Source organism: Gadus macrocephalus, chromosome 4, assembly GCF_031168955.1.
Source record: "Gadus macrocephalus chromosome 4, ASM3116895v1".
Taxonomy (NCBI): Eukaryota; Metazoa; Chordata; class Actinopteri; order Gadiformes; family Gadidae; genus Gadus; species Gadus macrocephalus.
Window position 1 is genome coordinate 27,813,118 of NC_082385.1, and position 16,448 is coordinate 27,829,565.

General features: G+C 47.0%; 1 protein-coding gene and 1 pseudogene across 1 annotated transcript in view; both read left to right on the top strand.

The window, feature by feature from the left end:
• Positions 1-16,448, top strand: part of LOC132456607 (zinc finger protein 729-like) — a 353,266-nt pseudogene that overhangs the window by 135,208 nt on the left and 201,610 nt on the right.
• The window catches only part of LOC132456612 (zinc finger protein 431-like), an 812-nt gene continuing 219 nt past the window's right edge, over positions 15,856-16,448 (top strand). Inside the window, exon 1 of the mRNA XM_060051020.1 lies at positions 15,856-16,448. This exon is cut by the window's right edge and continues 219 nt beyond it. Coding sequence (XP_059907003.1) covers positions 15,864-16,448 — 585 coding nt within the window. The 5' untranslated portion in view covers positions 15,856-15,863.

Sequence of the window (16,448 nt, forward strand, 5' to 3'; positions counted from 1 at the left end):
ACAACACATGGCAGTCACGTTACAATATAGTCAATTTTTAACACATAACACACACATGAGAACATGGTCAGGTGAAGGCCAGAACCAAGGCCCCATCTCTCCTCCCGGCAAATGGTAAACACTCAGACAATGCACCGTTTCATCCTCAGAACGGGAGGGCCACAAGCAGGAGACTCTGTGAGACTCTCCCCCGTCAGGAAGAACACAAGAAGATATACATGCATACACTAGAGCCTGGGAGGCAAGGTCAACCAAAGACACACAGAACCATACACATCTCAAACGCACACACCTCATCGAGAGGAAGATACAGCATAAGAGTGTATCACACAGGAACTCAGCCCTTCTTCTGCAGCAGACCTTCCACGGAGGCGAAGCTCTGGACGAACCATCAGCGCTGATTAGGGACTTAGACATATTCGATTTCTCACGCTTTATGACTCTGTATAACCGTTGCCACTTTACTTAATAAATCCAAGGTCCTCGTGCCGATAGACTTTATTACCTCTCCGTCTCATTTCATCTGGTCCAGTAGCTAGACAGACCGTTTTTCCCAACAATTTGGTGACCTCCGACGTGATTTTTTTTTTTCTGAATTGAACACGCAACTGGGAAACGAGAGACGGAGAGCGGCGCGACCTCGGGACCCCGGAGCACCGGACCGATTCCTGCAGTCTCACCTCGCGTACGCCCAACAAAAGGTAGGCAGAACCTGTTGATAAAATCCAAACTCTGCATAGTTATATAGGAACCACATTAGGAGGTGAGACTGTGAGAGCGGTTCGCTACGGGATATCTCGTGGGGACGAATAGAGCTGCATCCCAGCATTTCCCCATAAACCCGATTGACCCTGAACGCGTGACACATCGAATATCGGCTCGTTGCATGGTGAAAGAATACCCTCGAGACCATAGGGCCTATAAGAATCGGGCATAGTGATACAAGACTACCGATGGCCAAGTAATGGATGTGTAATAAAGGCACCTGTGTATCAAGAGGGTTTGAGTCCCCACCTGTGTAAAGAGGGTTTGAGTCCCCACCTGTGTAAAGAGGGTTAGAGTCCCCACCTGTGTATCAAGAGGGTCAGAGTCCCCACCAGTGTATCAAGAGGGTCAGAGTCCCCACCAGTGTATCAAGAGGGTCGGAGTCCCCACCAGTGTATCAAGAGGGTTAGAGTCCCCACCTATGTCTTAAGGGGGTTGGAGTCCCTCAGAGTGGGGTTAGAGTCCTCACCTATGTCTTAAGGGGGTTGGAGTCCCTCAGAGTGGGGTTAGAGTCCCCACCTATGTCTTAAGGGGGTTGGAGTCCCTCAGAGTGGGGTTAGAGTCCCCACCTATGTCTTAAGGGGGTTGGAGTCCCTCAGAGTGGGGTTAGAGTCCCCACCTATGTCTTAAGGGGGTTGGAGTCCCTCAAAGGGGGGTTAGAGTCCCCTTCTTTGTTTGTATATTAAATAATTCTATGTGGTAAGCTATATATTCATTGCATATGCGGGGACTGACGGACAGACACCTGAACTGACGCAGACTAGGGATAGCAGAGACCTCTCACCCCCACCTTCACGACCAGAGAGCAAGTGCGTGTGTATGGAGTCGAGAACGAGAGTCAGCGTGGGTGGAAGAATAGGAGAGCATGGGTGAGAGAGAGACAGAGAGACAGTGTGTGTATGCGCGAGTGAGAGAGAGGTTGAGACAGAGAGACAGTGTGTGTGTGTGTGTGTGTGAGAGGCCCAGAGAAAAAAAAAAAAAGAGAACAAGCGTATCTGTGAGCCGGCTAAATATAGAAATAAATCATTCAATGATAACCCGGGTGTGTGTGTGCAGCGCTTGCTTGCTTTGTTGTGCTCAACGCTATTTTGCCGTGTCTGATGATTGTGGGCGAGGGACACAGAATGAGAGGTCCGTTGATATGTTTCTGTGTGCATCTGCGAGAGACAGAATGAGAGGTCCGTTGATATGTTTCTGTGTGCATCTGCGAGAGACAGAATGAGAGGTCCGTTGATATGTTTCTGTGTGCGTCTGTGAGAGACAGAACGAAAGGTCTGTTGATGTGTGTCTGTGTGCGTCTGCGTGAAAGAGAGGATCTGTGAGTGAGTCAGTGGGTGTATGCGTGGTCCGCTCTATCTTCGCCCGTTAAAACGGGTAAAGGAAAGAATAGACAGATTGATAATAATGAATAATGTCTCTCTGACGTATTGCTTCGGTCTATGGCTTAACCTGCGGACCTAGATAAATTGACAAGGATAAATAACTTTTTTACTGCGTTGCTTCAATTTACCGTTTGACTCGTTAAAACTAGACCTAGATAAGTTGACAAAGATAAAGGATATCTCTTTTACTGTGTTTCTTTAAATTACTACTGGACCTGTCGCATAGATAAACTACGATACTAAACAACATCTCTTTGTCGCGTTGGTTGGCGATTTAGCCTGTTGAAACAGATTAATCAATAAAGATAGACAACGATTATTGGCTATGAGGAATATCTGGATGTATTGAATAACGTCTCCAGGCCCTGTTGTTGTTTTTTGCTTCCCCCCCCCCCCCTGTTTTTTCCTCCTTTTCTCCTCCTCCAAGAGTGACAAGAGTTACCACCTAGCCACTCATCCGCTCTCATGTGTTAGACAGGTCACACAGAGTTATAGCACCACAGCCGCCATTTTTTGAGTTCTCTCACTCAGTCCCAAGCCACACCTCCCCCTCCGCCAAATCTGGACCACTCCGACTCTGCCCTTCCCCAACTACACCGCCCCCTACTGGACCACTCCGACTCTGCCCTTCTCCAACTACAGCGCCCCCTACTGGACCACTCCGACTCTGCCCTTCCCCAACTACAGCGCCCCCTACTGGACCACTCCGACTCTGCCCTTCCCCAACTACAGCGCCCCCTACTGGACCACTCCGACTCTGCCCTTCCCCAACTACAGCGCCCCCTACTGGACCACTCCGACTCTGCCCTTCCCCAACTACAGCGCCCCCTGCTGGACCACTCCGACTCTGCCCTTCCCCAACTACAGCGCCCCCTACTGGACCACTCCGACTCTGCCCTTCTCCAACTACACCGCCCCCTTTAAACAAGCCCGGTTGAAATCTCCGGCGACTATGTGTACCCCATCTGGGTACGCCTGCTGCTGTTTGCTAATAGCGCCATGAAGATAGTTTAGAGCTATACTAACGTTAGCGTCTGGAGCAGGGGCGGACTGGGACAAAAAATCGGCCCGGGCAATTTGAACCAGACCGGCCCACTAAATTCGATAACACACCTTTTCAGTCTTTTTGGTCTCTCGAATGTCTACACCAACCAGGCTTTTAGCTAGCAGGGCGTCTGCCCTATAGTCTACTAAAAAATAAGAAGAAATGGGACGCCCTACTTTTAGGCAGGACGGCCTAAAGACGCCCTATTTTTCTCCCGTTTTACCTGTTAACTTGGCTGAATGTGATCAAAGTTCACCGTTTCAGTCGCTTCAGTGCCCTAGCGAAGTCTAGAATCATACATATGCCCTGCCAATTAGAAAATAGCATTGCTGTATTCCCGCTACAACAACGTTACATCATGATTCCAACGAAACATTGATTCACGGGCTCGCATAAGCTACAGAAGACAGCTGTCTCACCGCTGTTGGGCAAAATAACCTGCTGAGCACATCACATGTACATTATAAATATAGCTAACTCCCACCCTAGCTTGAGGAGCACAACACATGGCAGTCACGTTACAATATAGTCAATTTTTAACACATAACACACACATGAGAACATGGTCAGGTGAAGGCCAGAACCAAGGCCCCATCTCTCCTCCCGGCAAATGGTAAACACTCAGACAATGCACCGTTTCATCCTCAGAACGGGAGGGCCACAAGCAGGAGACTCTGTGAGACTCTCCCCCGTCAGGAAGAACACAAGAAGATATACATGCATACACTAGAGCCTGGGAGGCAAGGTCAACCAAAGACACACAGAACCATACACATCTCAAACGCACACACCTAGATAAATTGACAAGGATAAATAACTTTTTTACTGCGTTGCTTCAATTTACCGTTTGACTCGTTAAAACTAGACCTAGATAAGTTGACAAAGATAAAGGATATCTCTTTTACTGTGTTTCTTTAAATTACTACTGGACCTGTCGCATAGATAAACTACGATACTAAACAACATCTCTTTGTCGCGTTGGTTGGCGATTTAGCCTGTTGAAACAGATTAATCAATAAAGATAGACAACGATTATTGGCTATGAGGAATATCTGGATGTATTGAATAACGTCTCCAGGCCCTGTTGTTGTTTTTTGCTTCCCCCCCCCCCCCCTGTTTTTTCCTCCTTTTCTCCTCCTCCAAGAGTGACAAGAGTTACCACCTAGCCACTCATCCGCTCTCATGTGTTAGACAGGTCACACAGAGTTATAGCACCACAGCCGCCATTTTTTGAGTTCTCTCACTCAGTCCCAAGCCACACCTCCCCCTCCGCCAAATCTGGACCACTCCGACTCTGCCCTTCCCCAACTACACCGCCCCCTACTGGACCACTCCGACTCTGCCCTTCTCCAACTACAGCGCCCCCTACTGGACCACTCCGACTCTGCCCTTCCCCAACTACAGCGCCCCCTACTGGACCACTCCGACTCTGCCCTTCCCCAACTACAGCGCCCCCTACTGGACCACTCCGACTCTGCCCTTCCCCAACTACAGCGCCCCCTGCTGGACCACTCCGACTCTGCCCTTCCCCAACTACAGCGCCCCCTACTGGACCACTCCGACTCTGCCCTTCTCCAACTACACCGCCCCCTACTGGACCACTCCGACTCTGCCCTTCCCCAACTACAGCGCCCCCTACTGGACCACTCCGACTCTGCCCTTCCCCAACTACAGCGCCCCCTACTGGACAACTCCAACCCTGCCCTTCCCCGACTACACCGCCCCCTGCTGGACCACTCCAACCCTACCCTTCCCCAACTACACCGCCCCCTGCTGGACCAGCTCCTCCTAGCCGAGTGTTGATGTGTCCCTGAGCAAGTTACATGGTGATCACAGGATTCAGGAATAATTATCTAGCAATCAAAACATGAGCAATTAGCGTTAAAAATTGTCTGCACACCACTCCACAGGAGTCAATGGGTTCAATGGCGCCAGGGTAAAGTGACTCATCAAAAGAGGAGCGGACCCAACCCATGGACTCTGCGTGGATAGGTGGATGTTATTTTGGTGCTTGGACCTGACGAGGTCTAGGTGCCAAGATAACAACACAAATAAAATATTTCCTTAGAGATTATGATAAGTAATAGACAATTTATTAAAAGTGATCTTATAATTTAGAAAAAACAATCGGCAATATTTAAAAATTAGACCAAATAAGTATGATCAAACGTTATCCAAATTTCTAATTCAGGCTATCCACAATGACAAATGTCATTTAAAATAAATAAGCAAAATAAAATAAGAAAGGATGCGTATGTGAGCCTGTTCTCGTGTGTGTGTCAGGGCTGCCGAGGTAGGGGAGAATCCTCTCCTACTCCGAGTGATGGAGTACACAAGGGGATACACAAGCACACTTCAGATAAAACAATATGGTTAATTAGTAAATAGAAACAATGTATCAATTCAGTGTTGAATAAACTAGATAAGGACAACGTAGAGGGTTTGGGTTTGGCATAGTAGTGAATCAAAATGTGGAAAACACTAAATGCAATCAATAGGTAGAATAAAAGGTTTAATTAGGTCGTCCAATTTAAATAGATAGTGAAGGGCAATCGGGTAGGATTATGAAGAGAATTGTGATTTTAAGTAACGGTTAAGACAGAAGTATGTCGCCCAATATTGAAAATGCAAGTTTTAATATTGTGATTTTGTTTTCTTTCACATCTCCCTAGTTCAGGACAATAGGTGGATTGACGCCACATCTGCTGGGAAGGAGTCATACATGCTATGTTGTCAAATTGGATTCGGAAGTAGTGGGTTTACCTTTCAAATGCCACTACTGCTGCTGCAACACTTTAATAATTTTAACTCTGATAAATTACCTTTTGTTTTATAGTTGCCCTGATGTGTATCTTTTACGCACACACACGCTGCACAGGGCAGATGGGGCTGAAGACTCTGTCTCCATCCCTCCACTTTGCGATCTATACCACCATATAGGTGGGGATTGATTGTATCCCAAGTATGGCATCCTGCAGCGAGCCAGTATGGAAGGCTGGTTAGCCAACGACGGGTAAGATCCCACCTTGACACCCGGGACGACCTAAGGCAGGCACAGTCACGATTACTTGGCAGAGTCGCTGTGGGCACTGGCTCACTTGATCATGAAGTGACGAGCTGCAACAATCATGGGAAGTCCCGTCTGGGGTGTAGGGTGGAGGAGGAACAGGAGTCAGATATGTCAGCTCTGGCAGCAGAGGTGGTCTTGGAACGGGGCATGTCGCGTTTTATTTTATTTTACCTTTGTGGTATAGAAGGCCACTAACGCATGTACGTTTTTCGGTTTAGTGCATGACTTTGGAACAGCGTGGTCTCCGGCGGCTGATGGTAAACCCACCCTTATTGGGCTTTGGTTTTGGACATACTGGTTTCGATTTCCCTTCCCAAAAGATTGGTTTTAGTTTGCTGATGGTTAAGGTTAGACGTTTCGACGTTGGTTGCACCAACGGCGTTCTTAGATTTGCTTATCATTTAATGTGCATGGTTTTGACCATTGCCCAAGGGGGGAGGTATTGAGGAGAATTAAAAAAATATATATATATATAAAAAAATAATATAATAATAATAATAATAATAATAATAATTAGAAAACAAGGTTTTTCTTCACCATACTTGCAAACAATGATTGACATCCAGCTAAATGAGTGTGAAATATTTGAAAAAACAGTGTTCAACAGAGGGGTAGAAGCAGTCCCATCAGAAGACCAAAATGCGGTTACGGTAATCAAGGTTCTGACTAGAGAAGTCATGCCAAGGTTTGGAATTCCGTCACAAATTAGCTCAGGCAATAGGGCAGCGTTTATTCAGAAAACACTCAAACAAGTGATTTAACATCTGCATGTCAAACAAAGATTAGGCTGTGTCTACATTCCTCAAACCACAAGGTATGGTGGAGAGAGGAATGGGACGCTTGAGACGAAGATTAACAAAGTTAAATTAGAGTACTAAATTAAAGGACTAATGCACTACGGTTGACACTAATGAGTTATCGCATGAAAACTAACAGAACGACGCATCTAACCCCGCATGAAATGCTTAAGGGTCGACCCATGCCTTCACTTAACATTCGAGGGTCCCAAAAGGGACTTCCATTGGAGTAAGTAGAAATAGAATTAAGGAAAATATGTTTGAACATCTAACTGTTGTACATAAGTTTGTAATTCCAGCAAGAGAAACACAAAGTTCCAAGGCCGGAGGAGGAGCCAGATGCAGACACGCCCGGAGCCAACGAACTACCCAAGAATGATGCAATCAAATTTCGGCAGGGTTTGAATCAGTCCTGTTTTGGTGGTCCACTATTAACAAAAATGTTAATTGGATAAATAATATATACTATAATCAGCAACGGTTTGTCAATTTTTCCACGGATAAGGTCAAGGGACTATATAGATATAGATATGCTATTGGCAGAGCAAGGAGGGGTGTGTGGGATGATAAGGACAACATGTTGTACTTTTATCCCAACAACACGGCCCCTGACGGGTCGGTGACAAGGGCCCTGGCCGGCCTTCGAGCTCTTTCCGTCCAGATGGCTCTGGGATCGACAACCCCATGGAGAAATGGATGACTGACATGTTCGGCAAGTGGAAGGGCCTTCTCATGGCCGTCCTGTCATCCCTGGCTTGCTTTGTCGGGATTGTGGTCTGCTGCGGATGTTGCTGCATCCCCTGTGCCCGCACCCTCTGCTCACGCCTCATCACCACGGCCCTCGAGAAGGAGAAACAACAGCCCCCTCCCTACTCCGAAGCGGCCCCCCTCATGCCCCTTCTGGATTGCCTGGACGAGCTTCCCCTGGACGACCAGATGGTGCCTGAAAAATTTGACCGTGAGTATGGCCTCCCTCGCCCTGCAACCCCTGACTTTGAGTACGAGTTCCCCTACACACTCCCAACCCCCACCATCGACTGTGTCCCCGCCGAGCCGGACGCCTACCCGTGAGCGCTAGTGGCCTCTCCAGGTGCACGGCCCCGGCGTCCTGTTTCCACCACCGTATGCTGAAACCCCACCACCACACCCCCCTTCCCATACCCCCGCCTGTGACGTGCTAGTAACCTCTCCAGGTGGGCTGCCCCATTCCCGTCCCCGCCAACGGCACCACCCCCCCCCCTCCCACCTGATGCGCCCACGTCGCCCGGACCAGGGATCTGCGTTCCGGTACCAGGGGCTGCGGCCCGTTCCCTTAAGGCTTGAGGGCGCCCCTGGCTGTATTCGCTTCTGTACGCTTCACTGTTTTTAGCCGCTCCCATATCTATGCCCGCGTCTACGCAACCGACGCCGGGAACGTAAATGTTGTTGTTTATATCGCTGTACCACTAGATGGAGCTCGGGGATACACACGGGCGAGATTCCAGGGGCCTTGATTGCCCGTTTATCAGATGAGGTCCTGAGCGCAGTTGAATAAAAGGGTTTAACGCTCAGGTGGCGCCTTGCGACCACCTGCCCATGATGACGCTCAGGACTATTCCGTGGTTTCAGTTGTTCCCGTGCCCCGGGCCTGCCCCGAATACCCCATGCGTGTGATTGCTTATTGTTACACGACCAGCTAACTCCTCCTCACATCCTTAGTGTGTGGTCATCTGGGGATGGGTTGAGGGGGATTGCCATTCGTTATCTATCTCATATCTTTCTATTATTATTAATATTATTTAGGGACACGTTTCATGGTTGCATTTCTTTCCTGTGATTGTTATTGTGTAGTATTTGTGTGATTGTTGCATTTTTGTTTATTGTTTACTGTTTGTTTTATTGTTGCATTTCGTTGTTATTCTTAGGGTTTGGTGTTAGTTTTGTTGTTGGTTGTTGTTGTTGTTTTTGGGTATCGTTTGATATTTGTTTTTTGTATTATGGTATGCTTGTGGTATGTTTGTTTTTTGTGTATTACCTGCTGCCACTTTACTTGGTATTGTCTGTTCGCGATGTAAGGCCGGGGTGGATGCCACCCCCTAGGTGGGGTGTGTATGGCATACCCATGTTTGAAGCATGGGTGGCGTTTCTCCCACGTGGTTCCCCATACACCCGGTCCAGCGACTTATTTTAGTCCCATGCTCATGGTTGTTTGTTTTTATGATCATTTTGCCTTCTTTCTGTTGTTTTCAAAAAGTGTTATGATGGTAGTCCCGCGCTGAAGTCCTCTCCCTCGTACCCCTAATGAGTAAAAGTCGTCTTGCGACGACTTGAGGGGGATATGTTGGGCAAAATAACCTGCTGAGCACATCACATGTACATTATAAATATAGCTAACTCCCACCCTAGCTTGAGGAGCACAACACATGGCAGTCACGTTAAAATATAGTCAATTTTTAACACATAACACACACATGAGAACATGGTCAGGTGAAGGCCAGAACCAAGGCCCCATCTCTCCTCCCGGCAAATGGTAAACACTCAGACAATGCACCGTTTCATCCTCAGAACGGGAGGGCCACAAGCAGGAGACTCTGTGAGACTCTCCCCCGTCAGGAAGAACACAAGAAGATATACATGCATACACTAGAGCCTGGGAGGCAAGGTCAACCAAAGACACACAGAACCATACACATCTCAAACGCACACACCTCATCGAGAGGAAGATACAGCATAAGAGTGTATCACACAGGAACTCAGCCCTTCTTCTGCAGCAGACCTTCCACGGAGGCGAAGCTCTGGACGAACCATCAGCGCTGATTAGGGACTTAGACATATTCGATTTCTCACGCTTTATGACTCTGTATAACCGTTGCCACTTTACTTAATAAATCCAAGGTCCTCGTGCCGATAGACTTTATTACCTCTCCGTCTCATTTCATCTGGTCCAGTAGCTAGACAGACCGTTTTTCCCAACACCGCACGTCACTGAACCTACTACTTTATGAGTTCAACAAGAGTTTGTGTGTTAAGGTGGTGGTCTTAGTTAATCTAAATTCAATACAATACAATATACATCATACACTTTAAAGTTGTGTAGAAAGTTGTTTCTTTTTGTTAAAGTTGTTACTTGAATTTTGTACCTTGTCGCCTAGTTTCAGTTACACTCACTGTTATTATGTATTAAATTACTAAACATATAAATAAATCAGTGTAATTGTAATATTACCTAAAAACTATCAAGTGCTGTACAAAAAATCCTAGCTAAAAGCCTGACTCCAACTGTGCAACTATTTTCCACATACCTTAAGCCATGCAATGAGTTAAAATCAATCAGTGAGAGTGGACGCATTATACACTTTCAAAAGGTGTTATTTATTAACAAAAAAAGTATACTCCACGTCCATCACAGTAATGGGTAGAGTTCATCCGACTGGGTGTGTACCTGCGTTTAATAGAAGACAAAGACGAAAAATAGAAGACAAAGACAAAGAATAGAGAAGAGAATAAATGATGGATCAGATGTTACTCTACTGTATCAAGAGTAGTACCCACTAAATTGTGAACTTACCCAGTCAAAAGGGAGCCTACTACTCATCCCACAAACATAGGGTTGGCATTTGGCGTTAGAAGCTATTCTCTAGCACAGGGGTTTTCAACTGGTTTTGTCCCAGCGACCACCATTAGACTATTTTTTCAATTTAACTTCAAAAGTACACGGAGGCTATGCTTAACTGCAAATGCTTGTCAACTTCACGCACAGGACTGTACATTCTGAATAATGCATGGCATGACGTTAGGGCGCAATGCATTAACATTAGCACTTCACAGGCTACCATAGACTGGATATGTGCAAGGCTAAATTATGACAGTGTGAATCTCATTTATAATATTAAACTATTGAATGTGATTTACCGAAAAATACCCCTGGACGGAGTATAGGGCTATCATAATTCGGTATCTGGACCGCGCACCAATAGGCTAACGGGCTAGCCCACCACTCAAACACACAACATTAGAGTGTAGGCTAACGGCTGGCTGTTTCAGAGTAGAGTAGGCTGAGGGCTAGCAACAGCTACAGACTTGTCTTGTATTTACAATGCAAACAAACTTGGCCATAGAACATAGGTCCTAAGTCAAACATATTTTAGAGACGTTTTAATTCATGATCAGTAAGCTTACCGTCGGTCGTTGTATCGTATCGCCACCAGCATCACTGTCATCCACGGGAGCTGAGGATGGCCCTGCCGTGGCAAACATTTCTGATATTTTGCCACATTTGGCAGCATTGGCTTGAAGAGCAAGCCTCTTCTTGTCTCGCAGTTTCTCTGCACCCCCTTTTCTCTTTCTCTCCATTTTGGACTGGAGGATTCTCACGAAACGTGCGTTTCTGTGCACCGACCAAGCTAAAGGTAGAGGGTGTTTTGTGATATGATTGGAAGAGCCCCTAGTCAGTACAGAAGACAGCCAATGGGCCGCAGACTAGCGTGCGCGTGTCAAGAATGTCAAGGCCATGGGCCACGCTGAGTTTGTTTACCGTCCTAATGCATTATGTAGGCAGGTCCAAATCGAAAGGGGTTGGTGTTGGGTCAGCCCAGGGGATGTGATTGGGCCAGCCCAGTGTCAATAGGGCCGCTGATGAACTACTTTCGTGGGCCAGCCGGTCAGACCACTATATGAAAAAAAAATAATAATAATCGGGACTATATGCCCATATTGCACCTCGGCCCACCGGGCAAACGCCCGGTATGCCCGACGGCCAGTCCGCCCCTGGTTACCTTGTTAGCATTATAATGTTGCTTTAGCATTAGAGCTACAGCTAACAGCCAAGCTACTGTCGCTAATGTTAAGGTAGATAGCATCAGTTATGTGTGTAAATACCATGGACCTATTAAAGAAAGGACAGCGGACTAATACATTGCCGCACTTTCATAACTATAAATACACGCACTGTAACTCGAGTGTGCACCTCAGCAAGCAAGGGGCATCACAGGAGAATGGGCACAATTCAACAAAGGGGGTACAGGCACTGATCTCTACTGCTTGGATACCAAGGGAATGCAATGTTTAACAATGTCTGCTCACCATACTACAAACTATTGTATTTTACCGGCCACCGGACAGCAGTAGTTCTAGCGTTTTACTGATGATGAGATCCTTATGACCTGTTAAACTCATCCTAAATACATATGGTGCGTTCCTGGGAACCCGTGTTTTCGCAACCTTCTACCCTCTTGTACTCCCAGTTATAGCTGGTTATTTTCGGGCAAAAAAGTGTACCTGGAACACATTATAGGCATGTTTTCCCCTTCACACCTGATTCAAATCAAAGGGTTATTAGCAGATTTCTGCAGAGCTTGATGTCATGGTATTGAGTTGTTGAGATGAACTATAAAATATGTAAACAAATCAAGGATGTAATATCATTTCAAAGAACACATTTTAAGTATTGGGCTAATGTAATCCACTAAACATGCTTCTCTTTTATCTTCTTACAACTTGCACCTGGAATACATACGTATTTTTTGTACATAAGATAAAAAAATTGAGTGCTGATTTTTCTTTGTTGTCTCTACGCAGGCCAGCTCATCAAGTGCTTACATTCAGCAGCTTCTCTCAAGGGATGTTGCCTGCCAGACAGAAAACCTGGAAACGCATATTTGTAGGCACAAAGCTATCCTTAAAGTCTATGCAGCCCCATTTTAAAAGTGAAGGTGTGTACATTACTCATTGAGTATTTTTTTTTTTGATTTGGTATATTCTAGGAAGCATAGATTCTAGGCTGATGCTAGATTCTTCCTGCGCTAAAAAGCCTGGTCCTCTTTGGAAAACCATCATGACCAGCGCCCTGCTAAAACACGAGTCAAACTTGGGAGTTGCATTTCAAAGATGGAATTAGTCAATAGCCCAGAAGGGTTTCAAGACAGATGCCACCTGAGCTGGTTTATCATTGTCAAACATCACTGAATTCATAATGTATGAATGTTAGCTGATCAGGTTAGAAGGGAAGGACACGTTGTTGCTTTTTAGTGTCAAAATAGAATTATTGTGCTTGCCTCGCATGTCATGTTGTGATCAGATCACTTTGCGCTGGTGTTCGTTGAGTGTCCTTAACCTGGCCAACCACTTCAGCTTTGAGTCTAGGGAGGAGGGTGCTGAAGGAGATGTCCCTCTCCAAAACTGTGAATCTTTGTCAGCAGTACACATTTTAAACCCTCTTTACATTTAAAGAGTTTCTCTCATGTTTACAAATACACAATGCCTCCCTTTATGCAAATAATGTATCATAACTAATTTTCCTTTTTTTCTCCCTCTGCAAAAGACTGCGATGCCTTTAGAGACCGTAGCACTCATCGCAACGCCACCTCAGAGATTCTGGGTGTGGACGCCCCTGGCTCCTCCCACATGTCCAGTCACAGCGAGGAGCTGAAGATTCTGAGCGTCTACGGAAAAGGGGAGGGCCCACTGGCAGAGGACGGCCATGACGCCCTCTTCACCGCGTCTGAAGTGGAGGCCCTGAACTCGCTGTCTGCGGACCCCAGCGTGGCCAAGAGCCTGGAGCGCGGCGAGCGGCTGGTCTGCCTCGAGTGTGCTGAGTGTGCAGGTTGGAAATCATCTCATCATTCACCATCCAAAAGAGAGGCTTCCTCTGTTACAACTCTAAAACAGACCAATAGAAAGCCCAAACCTTTATGATTCAGTAGATGTTTTTACACTGCAAATTATGCCCGTCTTATGCCCAACTAATCTGTCGGTAGTGGGGATCAACATCTATTCTGTGAAAATTAAAGAATATGTCTTGTGTGTGTTTCCTTCTTATGTGTAAAGCAGCAGACCCCAGACACCATTTCAATCAAGGTTGAAGAGGATATTGGTGGAGGCATGCCCGCCACAGGTTAGTAATACACATTGCATCTATGCAAGAAAACCACCTGGATCAACTGAGAATGTACTCTAATCTACCTTCTCAGCAGGAGCCTTTAACCCTTGACCATCCAAAGGGGCTCTTTCTCTGTTTTCCTCTCTGAAGAAGACAATGACATCAGAGACTGCAGCACGCAGCGCGGCGCCACCTCGGAGAGTCTGCGTGTGGACACCCCTGGCTCCTCCCACATGTCCAGCCACAGCGAGGAACTGAAGATTCTGAGCGTCTACGGAAAAGGGGAGGGCCCTTTGGCGACGGACGGCCATGACACCCTCTTCACCGCGTCAGAAGTGGAGGCCCTGAACTCGCTGTCTGCGGACCAAAGCGTGGCCAAGAGCCTGGAGCGCGGCGAGCGGCTGTTCTGCCGTGAGGAGCTGAGTGTCCAGGTTGGAAATCATCTTCTTATTCACCATCCAAAAGAGGGGCTTCCTCTGTAACAACTCTAAAACAAACCCATTGAAAGCCCACACCTTTATGATTCAGTAAACGTTTTTACACCGCCAAATATGCCCGTCTTATGCCCAACTTTTCCCCTGTGTGATCTGCACGTCTACACTGACCAAGGTAATTTACAGGCTTTATTTCGCACCCCTATTAACCCTCTCTGACCCTACACATATTGGCGGTTTCATGTTGATCTAAATGCGATAAGACAGCTTTGCGGTTCTAGGGGCGAGGCTTGGGTAGAGGTGTTGCTGCATTGTCTCTACAACAGAGACGATGCAGCGATATCAACATGAATAGTTGTAACTGGAGAGACGGTGAAATCCGCAAGTTGCTGACCATCATTGGAGAGAAGGTGATGCAGTCGCATTTAAAGAAGACGAAAGATGGTCGATCTAAGAGAAAGTACCAGAAAAACGTTCCTTACAATGCTTCGTCAGCAAAGTGGTTAGCAAATTAAAGAATATGTTGGGATTATTGCACTTGTAAATAGTTAATCGTGTTTTAGCCTACACTCAGATGTGAACTCATTCTTGCATGCGAGGGTCTTGAATCAAAAACATTATGCATATATTTTTTTGCAATTCATTGTAAAAAGTCCTCCAGTGTGTAGCCCCGCCTTCTCCTGTGAACCAAGAAAGCCAGCTCCGAGACGAACAGGGATTTTATCAGCTGGCAGTGTAAGAATGCCTAATCTGTCGTTAGTGGGGATTAACAACTATTCTGTGAAAATGAAAGAATATGTCTTGTGTGTGTTTCCTTCTTTTTGTGGAAAGCAGCAGACACCAGAAACCATTTCAATCAAGGTTGAAGAGGATATTGGTGGAGGCTTGCCCGCCGTAGGTTAGTAACACACATTGCATCTATGCAAGAAAACAACCGTGATAAACTGAGAATGTACTCGAACCTGCCTTCTCAGCAGGAGCCTTTAACCCTTGACCATCCAAAGGGCGACAGGGAAAATGCATTATCAACAAATAGAAGTTAGAAAGAATGTCAAAATATAATTCTTCCAACACACAAGTGTGTACAAAGTACAAACTGTATACCTTTTGTGAAAACGATTAATTAAAAACATCACTTTCTCTCTTTCTCTGTTTTCCTCTCTGAAGAAGACGGCATTGACATCAGAGACTGCAGCACGCAGCGCGGCGCCAGCTCGGAGAGTCTGCGTGTGGACGCCCCTGGCTCCTCCCACATGTCCAGTTACAACGGGGAGCTGCGCATCCTGAGCGTCTACGGACAAGGGGAGGGCCCTCTGGCGGTGGACGGCCAAGACACCCTCTTTGTCGCGTCAGAGCTGGAGGCCTTGAGCTCGCTGTCCGCTGACCACAGCGTGGCCAAGAGCCTGAACTGCAGCGTGAGGCTCATCCGCCTTGAGGGCCTGACTGGGCATCAGGGCGGCCGCAAGGGCCGGCCCGGTGTCTTGTGTGGAAAGGTTATACCCAACAATGCCAATATGATCGTCCACATGATGCCTCACTCTGGGGAGAAGCCCTACAAGTGTGACCAATGCATGAAGCGCTTCAGTCTGAAAGGCACCTTGAAGATCCACCTGAGGACTCACTCCGGGGAGAAACCCTACAGGTGTGACCAATGCAAGATGCGCTTCAGACAGAAAGGCCACCTGAAATGCCACATGAGGACTCACTCCGGTGAGAAGCCCTACAAGTGTGACCAATGCAGGAAGTGCTTCAGTCAGAAAGGCCCCCTGAAGCGCCACATGATGACTCACTCTGGGGAGAAGCCCTATAGGTGTGACCAATGCACGAAGGGCTTCAGTCTGACAAGCAGCCTGAAGATCCACATGAGGACTCACTCCGAGGAGAAGACCTACAAGTGTGACCAATGCACGAGGAGCTTCAGTCGGAATAACATGCTCAAGAACCACATGACGACTCACTCCGGGGAGAAGCCCTACAAGTGTGACCAATGCACAATGCGCTTCAGTCATGGCCGCACCCTGAAGTTCCACATGTCGACTCACACCGGTGAGAAGCCCTACTGGTGTGACCAATGCACGAAGTGCTTCAGTCTGAAAGGC